General features: G+C 36.3%; 1 protein-coding gene and 1 long non-coding RNA gene across 25 annotated transcripts in view; one reads left to right on the forward strand and one right to left on the reverse strand.

The window, feature by feature from the left end:
• TCF12 (transcription factor 12) overlaps positions 1 to 23459 on the reverse strand; it is a 372042-nt gene that overhangs the window by 15026 nt on the left and 333557 nt on the right. For 6 of the 24 annotated variants that reach the window (XM_021094704.2, XM_084969161.1, XM_084969171.1 and 3 more), the window contains 6 exons: positions 19529 to 19602; positions 18472 to 18543; positions 17518 to 17724; positions 6567 to 6681; positions 5029 to 5191; positions 506 to 735 (listed from right to left, as the gene is read on the reverse strand). In XM_021094704.2, the coding sequence (XP_020950363.1) occupies positions 506 to 735; positions 5029 to 5191; positions 6567 to 6681; positions 17518 to 17724; positions 18472 to 18543; positions 19529 to 19602 (861 nt within the window). Of the gene's footprint in view, positions 1 to 505; positions 739 to 5028; positions 5192 to 6566; positions 6682 to 17517; positions 17725 to 18471; positions 18544 to 19528; positions 19603 to 23459 lie in introns of all 24 variants that reach the window. The other 18 variants (XM_021094696.2, XM_021094701.2, XM_084969146.1 and 15 more) reach the window with 3 other exon arrangements.
• LOC146406343 (uncharacterized) lies at positions 9702 to 16780 on the forward strand. Its single transcript, XR_014810891.1, has 2 exons — positions 9702 to 11491; positions 12546 to 16780. It is a non-coding gene; the product is annotated as an uncharacterized LOC146406343 (long non-coding RNA).

A 23459-nucleotide genomic window follows, 5' to 3' on the forward strand; every position in this document is an offset into this window, starting at 1 on the left:
CATTCTTGATCAGGGATCAACAAAAAAGCTTTGACACCTATTGACATGGGTATAAAGGACATCTATGGGAAGCAAAGCTGGGAGGGGCCATGACCAGGCATCCTATTAAATAGCAGGGCCTCATAGATGCCCCAGGGTAAAGTACACAAGAAACTGAGTAGAGAGAAGTAGGAGGACAGAAAGGAGCAGAGAGGAAGACAGGTCTAGGCAGGCAAACTCAACAATGTAGGAGACCAGTGTCAACAAGAACAAACACAAAGCACTAATGCTGAGCAGTAGGCTGGCTCTTCACTGCATTGTTTCACAGGGTTCTCCTCTACTGGTCTGTGGGAGGCACTAAGCCTACAGATACTAACCAAATCACTGCGAGAGAGTTGAGAGAATTATTGAGAAAACTTGATTCAGATGATGCAATGGCAGAAGTATTAGGAGAACTTGCCCAATACACAAACATGTCTGGCCACAGGATGCAGAACAGTTACGTATCTCTGCTGAACCTACTTACCTCTGACTTGCTGTTCTAGACTAAGGATGACTGCCACGGCCTGATGAAGAATAAGGAGTTTTGTTTGGGGTTTTTCACTCTTTAAATGAAGTTGACACATTCGACCAAGCTCTTTGAATGCCTCGTTAATATCCCGCACACGCAAGCGTTCTCTGGCATTGTTAGCCATTCGCCTCTCCTTCTCCCTTTCTATCTTCTGTTCTGGGTTCAAATCCTCATCTTCATTAGTACTGCTGGAAGACAAAGTAACAACAATGTCTATTAGGCTCCCTATAAAGTAAGAAGATTATTGCACAAAATTATAAAATATGAAAACAAAAATGACATATAGATTTTACCAAATGGCAACAGCTGCATTGAACATGACTGTATATTTCTTTCAAGTCCAGTGTTATATTACTGTTTAAAAACATAGAATCCCAGGTTCCACTGCAAACCTAGTGAATCAGAAGCTGCAGTTTAACAAGATCCCCAGTTGATTCATATGTACATTAAGGTTTGAGAATCATCGTCCTAGTACAGTAATTTTGCTTATTCTGTAGTCCCCTTGTGAGAAGGCCGAAGAAAAGCTTAAGATACAGAGGATGAGAGAACTACCTTAGAAAATGACTACCTTTATTTTCTTGTTTGTTTTTCGGCTGCCTCATGGCACATGGAGTTCCTGGGGCCAGGGATCAGATCTGAGCCACAGTTGCAATCTAAGCTACAGCTGTGGCAACACTGGATCCTTAACCCACTGTGCCAGGGAGGGGACTGAACCTGCATCTCCTTGCTCCCAAAATGCCACCAATCCCATTGTACTACAATGAGAACTCCAGAAAATGACTACTTTTTGTTCCAGAGAGAAATATCATCATCAGTGGTAATGAATTTAAAACATGGGTGAACTAGAACATTTTTTTTTGAAGGATGAATCCAAAGCCTTAAAATGTTCATTACCTCCTGATCAGCAATTTCTAATTTAGAAACTCATCCAAAGAATATAATTAGAGATGTTAATAGAAACTTAGGTAAAGGAAGCTGATTGCAGAATTTTTTATTCTAGAATAAACTGGAGTCCAATATTAGGAGGTGGGTTAAATTAATCACAGTACATCCAGACAATGCTCTACTATGTAGCCTCTAAAAATTAAACTATACTAGGTAAATGACACCAGACACAAGATTACATACTATATGATTCCATTTACAGGAACTTCTAGAAAAGACAAAAATTATGGTAATGGAAAGCAGATCAATTGTTGCCAGAGGATGGGAGAAAAAGACTGATGATAAAAAGGCATGAGGAATGTTTTGGGGTGGTGGAAATATTATACATTATTAAGGTGGTGGTGGTTATATCACTGTATATATTTGTTAAAGGAAAAAACTGTATACTTAAAATTTGTGTATTTTATTACATATGAGTTAAACCTCAATAAAGTTGCCTAAGAACAAAAAACCCAACAAAGGAGAGTTCCCATTGTGGGCCAGCGGTAATGAACCCAACTAGTATCTATGAGGATGCGGGTTTGATTTCTGGCCTTGCTCAGTGGGTTAAGGATCCGGTGTGGTGTAGGTAGCAGATGCAGCTTTGATCTGGTGTGGCTGTGGCGTAGGCCGGCAGCTGCAGCTCTGATTTGACCCCTAGCCTGGGAACGTCCAAATATTGCCAGGTATAGCCTTAAAAGACCAAACCAAACCAAACCAAACCAAACCAAACAAAATAAAACAAATGAAAACCCCAAAACAAAGGAAGAAAACCATGCTGCAGAAAACCCTCAAGGAAAAATGAAAAGGTTAAAAATATATTATTAAATAAAAATTGAAATTATAAAATGTATATCCAATTTATTTCCAATTTAAACTGTATTTATGGAAAAACAGATATTCCTTGAAAAGTACAGCGTAGTTAATTCTGGGAGTTTCTTGTGACTTCAGTGTGTGCTTTTCTATAATTTTCAAATTTCTGTAATGAAAATAGACCAATCAGACAAAATATCTGAGGAAAATGCTTTGGAATAACTTGTAGAAAATTCTGTATTTCAGAAATAAACTACTGAGCAGAGCCTCAAATGTGCAGAAAGAATCAATGTTTCACCTCTTCTGTAATACCTTGAGTATTCTAATAAAGAATAAGTACATAATGGTTAACTGTCAAGAATTACATATTCCTTTTTTTTTTGGTCTTTTGTCCTTTTAGGGCTGCACCCATGGCATGTGGAGGTTCCCAGGTTAGGGGTCTAATCCGAGCTGTAGTTGCTGGCCTACGCCAGAGCCACACCAATGCCAGATCCGAGCCTTGTCTGCAACCTACACCACAGCTCACGGCAATGCTGGATCCTTAACCCACAGAGCAAGGCCAGGGATCGAACCCACAACCTCATGGTTCCTAGTCGGATTTGTTTCTGCTGCACCGTGACGGGAACTCCATATTCTTTTGACAATAGAGACTCACTAGCTCTCTGACTTCAAAGGATACTTTACAGAACATCTATCCCAAAGGTTTCCAAAGGTGGCCACTCTTTAGACTTTTTAGGAGCACTTAAAAAATTTAGCTTTCAAAGGTCCCACTGCCAGAGATGCTGATATGGTGAGCTTGGGGTCCTGTACTTGTATTTCTAAAATGTTTCAGAAGTCTGCAGCAGGGTTGAGAATCACTGCAAGACCAGTGACCTCCCTAGGATTACACAGCTAATTAGTGGCAGTGTAGCATCAAGAACCTAGGTTAGTGTTCCATGGAAGAAAAGTAAGAGCACATATCTAAATTTATCATCATCATAAGTTACTAGAGTACCTTTACTAATGTTTACTGCCTGTGAGACAGTGTGCAAAGGGCTACATGAATAATTTTCAGTTTACTTCACAAGACTCTAAATTGAAAGTCTCTTTTCAAAGATGGAATCAAACCTCAGGAAAGTTTTAATAACTTGTCAATGTCACTTGGCAAATACGTGATGAAACCATGATTCAAACTTAGGTCAGCCTTATTTTGTCCACAGGCCATGTTTTAAATTTAATATTATTAACTACTAAGTATTGTTAACCTATTATACTGCCTTCTCAATTTCTGATGACCTATAATAGAGCTCAATAAACTATGGCCCATAAACCAGATACCTGTTGTAAATAAAATTTTATTGGAAGAGCCAGGCCTGCCTGTTTATGTATTATCTTTTGCTGCTTTCTTGCTACAATGGCAATGCTTAGTATTTGCAACAGAGACTGTAGAGCTCACAAAGTCTCAACTATTTACTATTCAGCCCTTTACACAGAAAGGCTGCTGACTTACACAGTGAAAGGATGAATGAGGAGGAGAGATGCATATTATTTCACTTAAAATTCTATTTGAATAATGAAAAAATTAAGATGCCTCAAAGGAGTGGTATCTGGATTCCCTGATTCACTTTTTGCTTCTTCATGCCCAGGCACAGCTGAGCAAAATGTATATTAAAATGATAGTATTTGAACCTTCAGATTAAATTTTCCCCAAGAGAAATGTTAAAGTGTTGAAAAGAGTGAGAAAGTCAAAGGCAAAAGGACAACTTTTAAGTATGTGAATGAAAGAAAGGACCCTGCTGGTTCTTTTAGTTAATCTACCATACTTACTACAATTTTCTTTGAACCATAATTGAATACAAAGAAAAATGTTTTCAATATGAATATCTGTTTGTGATATTTAATATTATTGACAAATCAATATCAAGAAATAGGATGTATCACAAGTACAACAAATCATCTAATTTTACTGTAAAACTAGAAGAAAAATCTGACAGAAAAATCTGGAAAGCATTTGAAAGTAGCATATTGTGTGTCAATATCCATATTTCAAAGCAGAAAACCTTCCCTGATAACACTAGTGGACACTGAATACTTCCTTTTCCACACTTTTTTCAAATTATTATTTAAAACAGGAGTTGAAAATTTTCTATAAAGGGCCAGAAAGTAAACACTGATCTTTGCTGCAACTATTCAAATCTGCCACTGCACTATAAAAGCAGCCACAAGCAGTATGTAAATGAATGATGTGTGGTGGCAGTGGTCTGATAAAACTTTACATATAAAAATAGGCAGTTGACCAGATTTGGCCCATGGGCCATAGTTTGCCAGCTCTTACCATGTACTTAACTTTAAAATGATATATTTGTTATTATATAATAATATTTATATAAGTATATTTATATAAAATATATAATATTTATTGATAGATGTATTTAAATGTCTATAATATATCATTTAACTTGGTTTTAGCTATTTTGGTCTCTAGTTGTTTTTCAGTCTATAAGCAATGGAGGGAGAAATTTAATTTTTTTTTATATGTAGACCCCAAACTATTGTGGTATAATGGAAAACATAAGCCTGGTGTCAGCTTCACATGCCTCCCTTTGAGAGATGCTGAGAGGACTAAATGAAATAACAGACATAAACTCCCAACACAGTATTTAGAGCATAGCTGACAATAAATGCATAATAGTCTTCAATTTTCTAAATATTTTCACCTGTGGCAAATGAGTGAAATTTAATACCTGGATGCTAATAAATACCTTGTTCTGCCTCTAGATGAAACCTTGATATCTTTTTGGGAGGATTCATCATCTGATTTCATGTCATCTGATGAAGGAGGTTCATGAAGGTTTTCATCTTTCTCTTTGTTTTCAGTCTTGATTTCTGTTGGAACGACAGTTCCAGACTGACTTTGCAAGCCACCTAACAAAAAGACAAAGGAATAAAATAAATGTCCAGACTCATTTATGAATCAGAACTAAGACAGTTAAAAAAAAAAAGCTTTCTTGATGGTAAATATCTTTAGTTGTTATTGGGCTATGCTGGAAATCTGAGGATGTTAAAATGGCAAACTATTCAGAGCTACAAAGTACATGTCCACAACCTTAAAAAAATGCTTTTTAAAGCCTGTGTATTTAAAAAAGCAAGCTTGACCCTGGTGGTCACTCTAATGCTCACTTGCAGGCACCATTTAACAATCAAACAAGGTATAAGAAACACGATTTTTTTTTTTTTTGCCTGTGGCATGCAGTATCTTGATGTGGGATCTCAATTCCCAAATCAGGGATTGAACCTGGGCCACAGTAATGAAAGCAAGGAATCCTAACCACTAGACCACCAGGCAACTACCAAGAAATGTGACGCATTTTAGAAACTAACTTCTAAGATGCTGCCAAGGTAAAGGAAATAAACTTCAACATTTTCCTGGACAAACAATAAGACAGGCATCATACTTAAACAGAACTGGGAAAACTTGACCTTGGCAATCTTAGTCTTAGCTCTATATTTGTAGTTGTTTATAAGGTCTACTGTAACACTGAACACAGTTTGTAGTTGTTTCTAAGGTCGATCATAACATTGACCACAGTTTGCTTTTTATCTAGGATTGCCTCTCCAATTAAATTATAATTTTCTAAACAATAGCTAGTTATCATTCAGAGTTCTAAACATTCTGAATATTTTTCTTACTGCTTCTAGGGACCATGAAGACTCAGTCATGAGGGGAAGTGATTTAGGAAAAGAGACAGGACAGGCGTTCCCGTCATGGCGCAGGGAAACAAATCAGACGAGGAACCACAAGGTTGCAGGTTCGACCCCTGGCCTTGCTCAGTGGATTAAGGATCTGTAGTTGCTGTGAGCCGCAGTGTAGGCCATAGGCATGGCTTGGATATGGCATTGCTGTGGCTGCAGCTCTGATTCAACCCCTAGCCTGGGAACTTTCATATGTTGTAGGTGCAGCCCTAAAAAGAAAAAAAAAAAAAAAAAAAAAAAAGAAAGAAAAAAAAGGAAAAGAGACAGGACAGAAGCAGTAGATAGTAAGAAGATAATCAGGAAATATTGAACAATAGTTTGCATTGGGTTCTACCCATCAAGAAATATCCATAACTGACCCAGCTAAATGGGCCAACTGAAACCCTAAATATCCATTACTACATTCATGCAGTAGCACTACTGTTTGGAATTCTTCCACCTAAGATGACTTTTGATTCATAAATGTCAATCTGTCTGTGAGAAAGATGATAAAGTTACAAATGATACTTCTGTCTATATTACTGTTAAAAATCAACAATAGAGTTACCTCTATAACTTTCTTGTGTTTTATGGTTCAAATCTGTGCTTGAAGCAGTGACCGTACTAGACAAGACTGAATGATTGCCATTGAGACTGACAGGGTCTTCTCGATGAGTTCCAACCTAAAATTAAAAATTAAAAACAGATAGTTCAGGGGTGGTACTTATTTAAATTCTTTCATTGTGTTTAGTAGAGAAAACATCGCTCATCTAAATTTATTGGGTGCCAGCCAAGTCACGGAAACAACTCAAATGTCCATAGACAGAGGAGTGGATAAAGATGTAGTATGTATACACAATGGAATATTACTCAGCCATTAAAAGGTAAGAAATAATAGCACTTGCAGAAACATGGATGGACCTAGAAATTACCATGGTAAGTGAGGTTTAGTCAGACAGTGAGATACCAACTTCATATGCTATCACTTACATGTGGAATCTAAAAAAAAGGACACAATGAACTTTGCAGAACAGATAATGACTCACAGACTTTAAAAAACTTATGGTTTCCAAAGGAGAGAGGGTGGGGGGTAGAGTGAATGGGCTGTGGGTTTGGGATGGAAATGCTATAAAATCAGGTTGTGATGATCATTGTACAACTACAAATGTAATAAAATTCATTGAGTAATTAAAAAAAATAAACTTATTGGGTGCCACTTTTTCTGGTTTTGGATTATAAAAGACTTGATAGTAGTTATGTTTTTGTTTTTTATATGGTTTTTATTATTTTAATTTCCATTTTAGCTGGTTTACAGTGTTGTCAATTTCCTACTGTACAGCAAAGTGACCCAGTTATACATGTACACATTCTTTTTTCTCACATTATCATGCTCCATCATAAGTGACCAGATATAGTTCCCAGTGCTACACAGCAGGATCTGATTGATTATTCATTCCAAAGGTAATAGTTTGCATCTATTAACCCCGACAGTAGTCCAGTTTTTGAATAAAAATATTTTTTAAAATTCCAACACTCAAATTTTATATCTCACAGAGGGCTGTTGTGAGAATTAAAGAGCTAGCAGAAAAGCACTCTAGGGAGTTCCTGTAGTGGCTCATCAGTAACAAACCCAACTGGCATCCATGAGGACATGGGTTTGATCTCTGGCCCTGCTCAGTGGGTTAAGGATCCAACAATGCTGTGAGCTGCAGTGTGGGTCGAGGGTGCAGCTCTGATCCTGTGTGGTTGTGGCTGTGGTCTAGGGTGGCAACTACAGCTCTGATTCGACCCCTAGCCTGGAACTTCCATATGCTGCGGTTGCATCGCTAAAAAGACTCTCCCCACCCCCCAAAAAAAAGCACTCTATAAGCCATAAAGCACTGTACATTTTAGGTTCTATTAATAATTCTGTATCAGTTAATATGAAAACCTATTCCACATACTACCTAATATATTATTCATGAATTTTCATTTAATAAATATCACTTTGTTTCAAGTATTAATAATATTTATCTCTATTTTGGCATGGCCTTTCCTTACATATTTATTATAAGTGTCTTATTTTTTCTTCCTCTAACTGCCTCTTCTCAAAAATTTTAAAAGAGCAACAGAAGCAATATAAAATTAAAGTCACTTAAAATAGTTTTACATTGCCAGACAACAAAAATGCCATACATTTTTATTCTCAGTTTTAATCAAACTTAGACAAGTCATAGTTAACCTGAATTTGGAAGGTAAGGCATGAAAACACTACATTGTGTTTTAGCTATTGCAGTATTTTTAGAAAAACTGGTTACAAATGAAGCTTTTTAATAGAACAATGGTTGATGTGTCAATTATAAGATTAAGCCTTTAATTAAATAGGTTTATTGCCTGGAGTTATACATGAGAACCACTGTTTTTCAACAAATCTTTCAATGCCAGTAAAATGCCATGCTTTGAATTCCTCTTGAGTAATTTTATCTTTCATGACTTTGTATGGATTTTACCCTAAGAGGTATAAATACCCGTATGCAAGTTTATCCTTTGGCTTCCGGTGAGCCAAACAAAAGAAACCAAAGTGAAGTTTTAGGCAATGTAAACTACTGGTAATGGACTTAATTAGAACCTATCAGGTCTTCCATCACAATTTTTAGGAAATGTCTGTCCTCTACCTTTATTCTTATCTTTAATGTAGTTTTCAAAAACCCATTTAATGTATTCCACAGCTACTTTTAAAATTACTTGAGGATTAGTCATTGCTGAGGATTAGCTGTGTCACTACTCCCTGGGATGATCAAGCATTGACTATATACTTTTTCTAAACCACAATTTCATCATGGGTTAGAATCATAAAATCTTAAAGCTGGGAAGGGACCACAGAAACTAAGGCAGCCTTCTATACTCTTTCTACTTTGGAAATCCTACCTTAGTCTTTTAGCATCTATTTCTGCCCCAAACCAGGGGCAGAAAAAAAAACAAAAACAAAAACAAACAAAAAAAAAACCCTTAGAAAAATCTGAAGAACTGAATCTAAAAAACAAACAAACAAAAAACCTCCAAAACAAAAAACAAAAAACCTTGAGAAAAATCTGAAGAACTGAACCTAACAATCAGTGAAGAAGTGGACTGTGAAAATTACAGTCAAGAGAGAAAACTATTTTTAAAACAGTTCATGATACCTGTCTCTAGTGAATCCTGGTCATATTAATCTTATTGCTTTCTTTCTAGCTACAAACTACTCAGTGATTTTAGGGGCAGGTGAGTTTATAACTCCCTATTTATAAAAACAGATACAATATAAATATAATACATAGCTAAAAATTCTTTGGGAATCTTAGGAAGCCTAGGCCTATTTTAAAGATAATATTTCACTAGGATAATTTTGATTGGCTGAAGAAATCACTGCAGGATAAAGTAAAAGCTTTTTATGTTTATGTTTAAAATGTGGACTTGAAACTTATGATCTTTGATAATATGTGCTAATTTTGCTCTTATCCAATATTTTGAGCTATCATACCAATTTAAAAACAAATAGCCTTTCAAATTTTAAAATAGAAATATATATATATATTTACTATATATCGTACCTCTGAAGTTTATTTTACAGCTCTGTAAGACAATGGCACTGAACAGTAATAAAATGAATTTCACTCATTTGAATAAGAGGTAATGACGCAGCTACTAAATTCTTATTTTTTTATTTCATTAGTATAAATAATTCTTTGTTTTTTTCTGAACCTCAACTAATAAAAACATTATGTTACCTCCTTTGTGATGAAGGGCTTGGCAGACAAAGGATTATGATCTAAACAATATATCTTAGGGATCTTGCTTTTCCCTAAAGGAAAATCAGAAAGGTTGCTCAATTTGTTTTGGGATATAAATGTCAGTGAATATTTTTGTCTCTATGAAATACTACAAACTAAGTATTTTCTCATATCAACATGCATCACTAGCATCCAAAAGAAAAAATTAATCCTTTAAAAAATGCCCTCAGACTAGCAAAAAGCTTTATGTCTGGAGTTTTTCATATTATGAGCAGGAACTTTTTCTTTGTAACTTGATTCCTCTTGCAAATGACCCTCATATATTTTCTGGAGAATTTAACTTTCACAGTTCTTATAGTTTTCTTTAACCCTTGCTCACCCTGGCTCTCATGTCTTCCCTTTAATCTGTAGCTACCCATTCAAATGGCTCTGTCCACATACACACACACAACAGGTGTATAAATAGTTCTTTGTTTGAGCTCAGAGCCTGTGGGGCCAGCCAGACGGGACCTTGTTTAATTGTTCATCTCGTTAGCATACAGCTGACAGGCTGCTTCTATTGGGGAGTAGCAGAGGAAGGCAAACCCATAGGTCTGCCATGTTCTAAATTTCAACTATTATGAATGAGTTCCATTTCAGAATAAAAGGCCCATTCCATTAAATGACATCATCTTGCATTCTGAATCTTTATAATCTACTACTCACGGTCTTACTTTTGTGGGAGCATCCGACAAGGGACTCGTTTTCATTTAATTTGGCCACTGGCTTTAACACCCACAATGGAAAAATGTTAAATCTGATTAGTTAATGAATAAGAGGTCTTGTGAATTAAGGGACAGACTGAAAAGTACTCAATATGAACTCCTTTCTGATTCTGAATTCTATCCTAATAATTTGTTCAATTTGTACTATTCACTGAGAACTAATGATTTCAATTAATCAGTATTAATCTACAAAATGATTAAAGGATCTTTATATACTTATGTATATTTATTTTATTCAAAGAGGGGTTTTATGCTAAAACCTGGAAGAATTCCACTGTTACAGAATGATACTTACATAAATATATAACCTGTATGGTTTTCGAACTTAAAAAAGTTGCCATTTGAACACTTCTGAATTTAAAAAATGGTATCAAACCTGTTAAAAGCACTATGATGTGACCTTAATGAAAACACAAAAATTTTAAGTTGCCCATTTAGTAAAAAATTGGTTAGAAAATGTAAAATAGTTAAAACTCCTTCAGATCAGCTGAAACCTACACACACACAATTTCCACTGTATACAAATCTACAATAATAAAATACTGTCTAAATATAAGGTTGAAATGAGTCCATATGCACTGATATATGACAAAAAATGCTATAATTAAAAAAAAAATTATCCTATTTGCATGGTGGTATCTTTTTCTCATTTAAAAAAATTTTATTGAAGTACAGCCAATTTACAATACGCCTGTTAGTCTTTTAATAACTTAATTTTTTAGAAGAAAAATACAGTTTCTTTAACTGGTTTAGGATTTAGAAAGCAGATATGATTTATATTTTTAAATCATGACATAAGGCAGCTTTAACGTCTACAACTGAACATTATTTACTCTCATACAAGATAGACATCTCCAACCACAGTTTAAACAAAACCCCCAAACGATACGAAAAATGGTAATAAAAATGATAATTAAAAGAAATGCCTGGGAGTTCCCGTCTTGGCACAGTGGTTAACGAATCTGACTAGGAACCATGAGGTTGTGGGTTCGATCCCTGGCCTTGCTTAGTAGGTTAAGGATCCGGCATTGACGTGAGCTGTGGTGTAGGTTGCAGATGCGGCTTAGATCCTGCATTGCTGTGGCTCTGGTGTAGGCCTGTGGCCACAGATCTGATTAGACCCCTAGCCTGGGAACCTCCATATGCCTCGGGAAGCAGTCCTAGAAAAGGCAAAAAGACACAAACAAACAAACAAACAAACAAAATAAATAAAAGAAATGCCTGAGTTAAATTTCCTCAGGACTTGTAAGAAATCAAAAGACCCCCCTGGATATTATTTTATCCTGTATCATAAATAAGGAACTTTTTTTTTCTTTTTAGGGGTGCACTTGCAGCATACAGAGGTTCCCAGGCTAGGAGTCTAATCAGAGCTACAGCTGCCAGCCTACACCACAGCTCATGGCAATGCTGGATCCTTAACCCACTAAACAAGTCCAGGGATAGAACCCGCAACCTCACGGCTCCTAATCGGATTCGTTTCTGCTGCGCCACAATGGTTAACTCCATAAATAAGGAGTTTTTTAAGATTTGCAACAAGCTTCCATTAACACAAAAGCTCCTACTCTAACTTACTTGGTTTGAAGTTGAAATCACTGTCTCTGAATACTTTGTGTTAAAAAAAGTGCTATTACAGAGCTATCTCATTGGGCCTCAGTATTTTAGATATTATAGCCATAAACAGATATGATGTACAGTAACTTTATATTGCTGAAATCTCTTTGTAATGCCCAAATGAAGTTAATGAGTCTCATTCTTTTACAATTTCTGACTTAATAACAGCATTTTTTCCTGTCAGCAGTTCATTTTAATAACTAATTCCTACATGAAATGAATAGGAACAAAACTAAAGTCTAATGATGATATTTCAGTAGTTCTAAAAACCCAATTTTGTGTTTTAAAATTTAAATGATATATCAATCAAACTCTAAAAACACTGTCTGATAAAGTCTTATGTTTTATATTTGCATTAAGAAAATATAGAGAGGGACTTCCTCTCATGGCTCAGCGGAAACAAATTCGACTAGGAACCATGAGGTTGTGGGTTTGATCCCTGGCCTCACCCAGTGGGTGAAGGATCCGTCGTTGCCGTGAGCTGTGGTGTAGGTTGTAGACAAGGCTTGGATCTGGCGTTGCTGTGGCTGTGGTATAGGCCGGCAGCTACAGCTCGGGTTCAACCCCTAGCCTGGGAATCTCCATACGCCGTGGGTGTGGCCCTCAAAAAAGACAAAAACACACACAGGCACACACACACAAAATATATATATATAGAAACCATCAAAAATACTGAAAGGAAGTAGGAAATTAAGTAAATGAAAATGTTAATCCCATTCAAAAATAAGAGGAAATGTTAAAACTATGGCAGCCTGGCTATACTAATTATATAAAAAGGAGTAGGAATTATTCACTTCCTAGTTTCTTTTACTGTTACAACAATCTTCAGGAAATTTAACTTTTGTGTATATTAGATAGCTAAAATACGTTAAAAGCTTTCTGTGGTTGAAACCTCATTTAATCCTAACCTTTGATGCTAGGCAAATTTGTTCAGTTAAAAGAAACAATTGTTAAAGTTAAGGCTTTTGATATTGACTCCTATTAACATATTTCTGGCAGGTTGATAGCCTCTCACCACCTTTGTGCGAAATTTAAAAATCTTTTTCTAGAACAGTTAAACAATAATAATTATTCATCTATAAGACAAGATGGATGTACAAATCAATGCTATTAGCTATAGATGATCTAACTGGCATAATCTTGTTATAACTAAAAACAATGTAAAGAAAGGTTCTCAGCAACAAAGCTATTTCCTTGATCGAGGACACTATTTTGGCCAACCTGCCCATGTAGACTTCACACCACAAATAATCTTGATAGCACTGAAGACTGAGAGCTGAGCTTTTTGTATTACTTTTATCCTGCCATCAACTCTTATTCTTCCACTCCTAGGGCATTCTGGCACCTCAGAGAGTCCAACTACTTTGACAAAGCTCCCAAACTACTTATCAAAACAAAACAAGCAAAAAGTTATAGGCTCCAAGAAAAAGAAACTTGCTAATCCTCATTTCCTGCATTGGGAAGCTAATTTATATTCTACATCAGGGATTGGCAAAGTATGCTTGTGGGTGAAATCTGGTCCTGTTTTTACTAATAAAGAAGACTTATTTCAAATAAAGTTTTATCAAAACAAAGCCACATCCATTTGTTTTCATAATTTCTGCGGCTGCTTTCATGTTATAATGTCAATTAAGTAGTGACAGAGACCGTAAAAGCCTGCTAGGCTGAATATATTTACTGCCTGGCCTTTTACAGAAGTATGCTGGCTCTCCTCTTCTAAGTGCTAGGAGAGAAAGTAATATATTTAAAACTTGCAAGTAGAGTGGTGACCTCCAAATAAATGCCCATGAGAACAAAAATCCATTACATCAAAAACTTTATGTAAATGTTATGTGGAGTTCCTGGAATGGCATTTATGTTTAGTAGACTGGTTCTACTCTCAGAAGAAAAATAAATGGAATGATGAAAATTAAGTATTTTTGAAAGAAGCTGACCTCACAAATTCTAAATAGTGATCTAGAATAATCTGATAAACTGATATTTCTATGGTTACTTTGTAATTTTGGCCACATAACCTCCATTTTTAGGGGCCTAAAAAATACTAATTAATGCAGAGGGAAAGTATATAAACTATCAGGAAGTTACATGAGACAAAAGAGAAAAGTCAGGAGTTCCCGTTGTGGCTCAGCACCTGACTAGCATCCACGAGAACATAGGTTCGATCCCTGACCTCGTTCAGTGGGTTAAGGATCTGGCATTGACATGAGCTTTGGTGTAGGTCGCAGATGCGCCTCAGATCCTGCATTGCTGTGGCTGTGGCAGAGGCCAGCAGCTACAGCTCTGATTCAACCAATAGCCTGGGAACTACCATATGCTGTGGGGGTGTCCCCCCTGTGCCCCCCAAAAAAGAAAGAAAGAAAAGTCATTCCAGAATATAAAATTGTATCATTTCTTAGTCATGATCAGTTTGAATACTTGGGGGCGAGAGGGGATGATAACAGCTGGAGATTAACTCTTGAAGATGGCTGGCAAAATTATAATATGTTCCCCAAATCACAAACCTTCCAAGAATATGAACAGAGTTGATTCCACATAAGTGGGTACAAAGCATGTGAGCAAAGCTCCTGACAGTACTGATGGAAGCTCTAAGACATGAAAAACAACCTCCAGGGGAGTTCCCATTGTGGCATAACAGTATCAGAGGCATCTTGAGAGTGCCAGGATACAGGTTCCATCCCCAGCCAGGCTCACTGGGTTAAAGATCTGATGTTGCCACAGTTGTGGTTTAGGCTGAGACCGTAGCTCAGATCTGATCCCTAGCCGGGATCTGATCCCTGGCCCAGGAACTCCATGTGCCGAGGGGTGGTCAAGAAAGACACCCCCCCCCCAAAAAAAAACCCCAACACCAAAAGAACGACAATGACAACAAAAAACCCTCACAAAAAAACCAAACAAAAATAAAATGACAACAACAAAAAAGAAACATAGCCACAGGATAAGAATTTTCCAACAATACACTTAAGACTTAGCTGGGACAGTCACTGGCTGACTGTGATCTTCATTACATTCCATCCTTTGGTCCTGAGAACTGAGTATTCACAGTTAAAAAGTTCAGTTCAGAAGGATGGGAGATGAATATTGACTCAAAAGTGTCAGCTTTTGTCTTACTTTTGAGGGTAAGGCTGGCAGAAACATCTGCATCTCCACCTCCACTAGTGACTGTGTCTGGATTGAGTGGATACAGCAGATGATGTCTGGCAGACATTTTTCCCAGGTCTGGGTCCTCTAAGAAGGTTATAAAAACTCGAGGGAGACCTTGATAGACAAACTGAGCAATAGCTTGGCCTTGGTTGCTGCAGCACTGATAGCAGCACTGATAGTGCTTCTCAGACTAAGCAGGACTCACCTCATGTTTAAGAACTCTTTTTTCTAGATTACTCTGAATTTTTTCCTTTAAAAAAAATATCTCTGGCAGCTCTGAAGCAGGCAGTATATTCCTAGTGGATACAATGGAAGCCACTTCGTTAATTAAAAGCTTCAGGGCAATATTTAATGAAACAATCTTCCTTTACAAGTCCTTTTAAAATGCACTAGGGTTTTAACATGGCTTTGGAGGACTGGATTTTGAAAAATCTCTTTGCCAGCTCACATATAAAGTTGGTGGAAAAAACAAGCTCTCAAAGACAGAAGTTACATTTCATACAAACATCTACATTTCTTTGGGAGGAGCGAGAGATAGATCAAATAATGTAGCAGATAATAAAAGGAGTAGAAGCAATGAGCAGTGAAGAATTAAAAAATGATGATGAGATGAGGACTAAGAACCACAAATGTTGTAGATGAGACAAGCTTAGGACTCAAATATGTTGCTTTTCAAGTTATTCTAAGTAAGGATAAACAATATTAGAGCAAAATAATAATTTATAACAAATGCTACCTTATACTGTTAAAAATATTTTATTACTACTCACTAAGAGTGGAAACGATACACCCTGAGAGTTCTATGAATTTAATAATTTATAAATGTTTTCACATTTAATACCTTATCAATAGCAACAAAAGCTAATTTAAAAGGAGCCTGAATTTCAAGATTTTCTGACATTAAAAAACAAAAACAAAAAACTGGTAGTTAAGATATACAGGCATCTAATGTCACTCATGTTGCTAAAAACACTCTTCTCAGGAAACCAGGCAGTCTTGTTTCATGTTTACTTCAGCAGCTCCAGAATGAATATAAATGGCTGTCTGACATGTGAATGCAAAAATCTGGAACCAATCCTATTTTACAGAACATAAGACTTCAGCATTTGGGACACCTAATTATTTCGATGATAGGTGAGTTTTAGCCTTGATCACATGGCTTACAGCTAGAAATCTGTTTCATAGGAGAATATTTCACAGCATGCAATGAATCTTAAAAACCATGCTATAAACATGAAAACACATGGTTTCAGTTAAATAGCAGGTTCAAAAGGAGCCTCATTCCTTTAAAACATAATTTGGATAAAAAATAAGGTAAGACATTCAACATAGAATTTTTGATGTGCGTGGCTGTAGAATTTCACTTTTTTCTCCTTTCAAAAATTACCATGTTTTTAAAAAGATGGAATGAATTATTCTATTCTCTTCAGGGATTAATCTAAAATTGCTTCCTTTCATTGTCACTTAAATTACAGCCATTTTCAAAACTACCCCACATTTTTTCATTTGGAAATAAAGCTTAAATTTGGACCTGTACAAACAATATTACATTCCTTCTGCTATTGAAGACTGGTTCCAAATTGTAATAAACAGCTTTTCTAAACCTGAACCCTTGAAATTCAGCTTGCTTTATTGCTTTTGCTATTCGGACTTTCTACACACTGTTTCAAGGCAAAAACTGTTCTGCCAATTATTACACATCTGGAAAAATAAATCCAAGTTTAAGCTAAAATAGTCTTTGTAGAAAGTTTATGCTTTTTTGCACATGATCATAGCAGGATTTTAAGGGCAAATACTCAATGACCCTGCCCAATACTGTAAAAGAAATTCTTTTTTTTTTTTTTTTTTTGTCTTTTTGTTGTTGTTGCTATTTCTTGGGCCGTTCCCGCGGCATATGGAGGTTCCCAGGCTAGGGGTTGAATCGGAGCTGTAGCCACCGGCGTACGCCAGAGCCACAGCAACGCAGGATCCGCAGGATCCGAGCCGCGTCTGCAACCTACACCACAGCTCACGGCAACGCCGGATCATTAACCCACTGAGCAAGGGCAGGGACCGAACCCGCAACCTCATTAACCTCATTAACCTCGTTAACCACTGCGCCACGATGGGAACTCCCTGTAAAAGAAATTCTTAAAGGCCACTGTACCTTCTTTAAAAAAAAAAAAAAAAAGGACCCTCTCCAGGAAGATTTCATGAAAAACATTAGGACAACAGGCTTTAGGGGTTATTACAAAAAGGATGAAAACTATTTTACCATTGAAGCAGATCGACTGCTTGTAACAAGGCTTGATCCACCATAGTTTGAATTGAGGCTTCCAATTGGTGCATTATGGGATGGTCCCAATAAACTGTGTATATCACTGTGACCAGCAGGCAAACTGGTGGAAGGTCCCACGGCATGGTTCCGCAGCACATGGATAGCATCATCCAGTCTGTCCAAACGATCCTCCATTCGAGATTGCTATAGGGATTGAACAAGTAATTGGAGGTTACTGTTGTTTTCTGTTAAATGCATTAAGTTGCTATGATTCCTACTTTGGGATATATGGAAGACAGTAAGTGAAATTCAATATCAAGTAGCTTCAAAAGAAACTACCTGTGCTACAAATCAACAAAGAAAGGATATTTGTAGACTATGCTAAATTAACAAAGCTTCAGAAGCAAATCACTGCTTCATAAAATCGATTTACCAATCTAGCATGAGGTTATTTCTTTTAGCTTCTACAAAAGCTGAAGGCTACTGTGTCTGATACTCAATTATAGATGATAAAAAGATTACTAGAACTTTAACACTGATCTTGAAATGAGGGCAATGAGGATGGGTCCTCAAATCCATCAAATGTAAGTTGTAATTTTGTTTTAAGTGAATATTTAATACCTATCTGAAATGGTGACCACATTCAAATGTGCTCTTTCACAAAACTGAGATGACATTGTCTGTCTGTGGATATACACATGCCCCATACACAAACATATTAGAATTTAAAAATACAAAAAGCACATGCCAGTAGAGCTCTTTTAAAAAGATTCATACTCGACAACAAAAGAGAACAAAAGCCTTTTCTTATATACTGTTATAAAAACAAAAACAGTCATTGTTTGATTTTAAAAGACTTTGGAGTCTGCATAGGCTTGAAGATTTTAAATGGGTAATAGGAAGTATAATTAATTGAAACACAAAAAAGGCACCATCTAAAAGAAATAGTACCTCACAGACATCCTTTAAGAAGGACATTGCATCTTGCAAATGCTCGTGAAGTTGCTGCTCAACTCGATTTTTCTGGCAAAGTCAAGACAGAACAGGAGGCAAAGCACAGGTTAAGATTAACTCCAAAAGAGATGAGGAAACAGCTGATGTGCATGTCAGCATCACATGTTAGTAAAGTTAACGCAGAGACCTGCAAGATCTACTTGTATTAAGATATGAGCAGGCTGGGATTTAACAGCAAAGTTATAAGGTTAGCATCTAAATAGCACACATTGTTTATATTTGCTTGTAAAATATGTGAAAGAAAATTTTCCTTTAATATAAAACATTCTGTTAGTCACAGAAAAAGAACTTTTACATTTGCAACCTGGAATTACTAAATGATAGCATGACTTAGCATTCCATCCAGTCATCCTTATTTTGTTTTTATAATGCCTTGTAATTCTGTAATTCTGGGGTAAGCATAGAAAGGCAACAGTAGTTAACATCCTACCACAAATTCTTCAATGCTCAGTATCTAGACAAGCTGCTTTATTTTACTGCCTTATCTGTTTTTTAATGTTTTTGCTCCTATGCTTTACTCTTCATGAAAAAATAATAGAAAATCACATTTAAAAATTTTAATAGAGATGTAATAAGCTATACATATCATACAAGAAAGAATAAAACAACAATTTTGCATCTGCTGGACTAATTTTCTTTTATTTGGTCTGTGTTTTTTCTTCTTTTCCTTTAACTTTTCTTTATACATAAATATAGAATTAGAGCAAAATTAATCCCTAGATTTGTTAAAGAAACAAAAATTTCATATCAGTATTTTAACATCAGCTGTCCTGAGACCCGAAGCCTGATGTCCAAAAGAACAGATGGCAAAGGCACACCCAATGTGTCTCATAATGTTCAACTAAATCAGGCCATTTGTCAGCAAAGAATTTGTGTGTAATGCTATCCTACTGTTTTTTCATTGTTACTCAAGATTTTCTGGAAAAAAGAAAAGAAAAAGAACTCCACACTATAAGAAAAAAGTGACCTAAGTATGATTCTCAGAGGCTCTTACCAGGGAGTGGAGTGAATTTTCATAGCTTGGGGACGAAGGAGCTTGCCCTCCAGGTCTGGGCCACTGACTGGTACCTGTTAAAACCCCAAAGCACCCACACACCCTGGTTAACTCAGTGATCTTGATAATGTTCTAAAGGAAAGGATAAAGATATAATGTAAGTGTATATAAATTTATGTGAAAATATTCGTTCGGCCTTCAGCTTGGTATTTGTTACTTGTAAGTCCAACACGTTAAAAAAATATTTCTCATTATTAAGACAACATTGTAGGGAGTTGAGAAAAAAATTATACTTTAAAACGTAACTATCTTCATGTTTGTACATTCTTCACACTTTGCCCATACACACACATCATGAGAAAATGTACTTAATATATAATTTAAAATTCTGTCCCTCCCCCATATTTTTAGTCTTTACAATAAAACTATTAATGACTACATCAATATTCACCTGATTCTGGTTGCTTTCACTTGGCTATTATAAATAGTAATTGAATAGCACTATATTATGAATAGTAAATATTACTGTGTTTTTTTTCTTTTGGGGAACATGTTTAAGGATAAAAAGCACTTCTAAATTAAAAGGTATGAATATATTTATGATCCTTAATTCAAAAGCCCCAATTGCTTTCTAAAGGGTCATGTGAGTTAATATCAACTCGTGGCTCTAGTAATGCACAAATGCACATTTCAAATGACTGCAAATACACTTAGGATTATCTGCTAAAATTTTTTCCCAATATAGTTTACACTAGAACATATTATTTAATTTGGAAAATGTCATCATGAAAATGTTTATTATTTGACTTTAGAAAAGTAGAACTATAGGAGTCCTCGTTATGGCTCAGTGGTTAATGAATCCGACTACTATCCGTGAGGACATGGGTTCGATCCCTGGCCTTGCTCAGTGGGTTAAGGATCCAGCATTGCTGTGAGCCGTGGTGCAGGTCACAGACATGGCTCGGATCCCATGTCACTGTGGTTGTGGAGCAGGCTGGCAGCTACAGCTCCAATTCGACCCCTAGCCAGGGAACCTCCAAATGCCTCAGGTGTGGCCCTCAAGAGACAAAAGAAAAAAAAAAAAAATACAGCGAAGTAACAATATAATTTAAAAAAGTTAGAAAAAGAAAAAAGTTCAGAGTATGAAGAACAAAAAAAAAAAAAAACCCACATGAGAAAAAAATAAAAGGATTGATTCATTCATATATTGAGGAAAAGGCAGTGTTTTAATGATCTGGCCAAAATAGCTTTAAAAAGAAAAAGACAAAACAACTGATCAAAAATCTTTATTATTTCATGATTGTACATCTGAAAACAAGCTATGTATAGATATTAATGAAGACTATTCAATCAAATACATAGTATTTTTCTTAACAAAAGCTTCAGTGATAACTTGAATTACATTAGAAATATGAAGTTGGCAGTTCCCATCGTGGCTCAATGGTTAGAGAACTACTGTCTTCCATGGGGACTCGGGTTGGATCCCTGGCCTTGTTCAGTGAATTGAGGATCCAGTGTTGTCGTGAGCTGTAGTGGAGGTCACAGACATGGCTCAGATCTCATGTTGTTGTGGCTGTAGCATAGGCCAGCAGCTGTGGCTCTGATTTGACCCCTAGCCTGGGACCCTCCATATGCTGTGGGTGCACCCTTAAAAAGTCAAAAGAAAAACAAACAAACAAACAAACAAACAAAAGAAATGTGAAGTTGGAGGAGTTGAGAGTTTATTTGTCTTGTTTACTGCTAAATGAAGTTTTTTTTTTTTTTGGTTTTTAGGGCCACACCTGTGTGTGGCATAGGGAAGTTCCCAGCTAGGGGTCGAATCAGAGCTGTAGTTGCTGGCCTACATCACAGCCACGGCACACCAGCCACACCAGACCCCAGCTGTATATGCAACCTACACTGCAAGCAGTTGATGCCAATGCTGGATCTTTAACCCAATAAATGAGGCCAGGGATCAAACCCACATGCTCTAGGATTATCAGTTGGGTTCTTGACCACTGAGCCACAATGGGAACTCCTAAATGAAGTTTTAAACTACGTTCCATTAGAGCTTGTTGTTACAGGTTAATGTGCCACACTTAGGAAATCAAAAACTTTCAGTAAATTGGAATTATTAGAGTTGGTTTTAGCTAAATAACCTAGTAATTGTATTCCTATTAATCATACACATTTTATAAGTTGAAAAGATGGATACATTCTTTTTTTCTTTTTTGGTTATGCTCATGGCATGTAGAAGTTCCTGGGCCAGGGATCAAATTCTCACCAAATTCAGTGACCCAAGCTGCCACAGTGACAATACTGGATCTTTAGCCTGCTGTGTCACAAGAGACCTCCAAAAAATTGGATAAATTCTTAGTAACCTGATTATATTTCAAAATTAATTATATGCATACTGTTGTGATTATACAGAAAAATTTTAAATACTAAAATTATAAGAAAAATACATGTTATATATTATACTTCATCAGCTAACACTTTTTTTATTTGTAAGCAAATTACAAATTATTTTGAGGACCATTAAAGGCTTCTTGTTAGATAAACAAATATAATCATAATTTAACTACATAAAGTATGGACAATCTAAAACTGCTCATTGAAACAGAAGTTTGTGGTCTAATTTTATAATCAAGAAGTATCATTTAGCAACCCGAAAAATCTAGTAACTGACTATGTGAAGAATTTATTTAAAAACAACCAGCTAATACTTTGCACTGGTATCAGTGCATTAATGGTCCCCAAGCATGGATGCAGAATTGAGAATTTTTATGTGGATAAGAGGGACTAATCATAATCTGTTTTGAAAAAGACCCTAAATTATTTTTAAAAGTTTCCTTTAATGTTTGTAGTATTTTATTTTCAATTATTTTGCTCCATTTCCCGCTATATCCTTGGGTAATCAGCTTGTGATAGGAGCCTGATCAAATTACTTAATTTGTGTGGATTATTAACACAAATTTTATGTTTTAACATCTTAGAACTGTTAGTATACATCTGGTTTGCAAAAGAGGCCAATTTCTGTGGTTCTTCACTAGTTAAGTGTTGAGGAATGAGATGTGTGCAGAGTTACTCAGGGAGGAAATCACCTGTATCCATTATTATTTTTTTAAATGATTTTTATTTTTTCCATTATAGCTGGTTTACAGTGTTCTGTCAGTTCTCTACTGTACAGCAAGGCGACTCAGTCATAACTTCTATTCATTATTTTATTTTATTTTTTTGTCTTTTTGCCATTTCTTGGGCCACTCCCGCAGCATATGGAGGTTCCCAGGCTAGGGGTCGAATCGGAGCTGTAGCTGCCAGCCTACGCCAGAGCCACAGCAACGCAGGATCCGAGCCCCGTTTGAGACCTACACCACAGCTCACGGCAACGCCAGATCGTTAATCCACTGAGCAAGGGCAGGGGTCGAACCCGCAACCTCATGGTTCCTAGTCGGATTCGTTAACCACTGCGCCACGACGGGAACTCCTATACATTATTTTTTGATAGTGATAATGAAGTAACTATGATAAGGTCTACCTTCAAAATGTAATTCATTAAATTGGAAAAACATACTCAAACCTATTTTGCTTTTATTATAGATTGGGCTGCCCCAATGTTGATGTACTTCATTAGAACAGAAAAAAAAACTAACATGGTTAAAAAACTGGTATCTGCTTGAACTTCATACAAATATCAAGTTGTATTTCGTGGGCAGAGCTCCTTAAACCCCACTTAGTCATTTCAAAAATTCATGTTCTTGGTCACAAAGGGGATGGCTGGATAGTTATATAGACTAAGAGTTCAGTAGAAGTCAATCCTATGTCTGATACAGCTAAAAAAAAAAAGAGCACAGGAATCCTTTGTGGCACAGTAATTAAGGACCTGGTGTCACTGCAGTGGCTGGAGTGGCCATTGTGGTTTGAGTTTGATCCCTGGCCTGGGAACTTCCAT

This window comes from Sus scrofa, chromosome 1 (assembly GCF_054392235.1).
Source record: "Sus scrofa isolate SSC_HxYL_T2T_F1_AM1 chromosome 1, Sscrofa_HxYL_maternal_Yorkshire_Landrace_v2.0, whole genome shotgun sequence".
Classification (NCBI taxonomy): Eukaryota; Metazoa; Chordata; class Mammalia; order Artiodactyla; family Suidae; genus Sus; species Sus scrofa.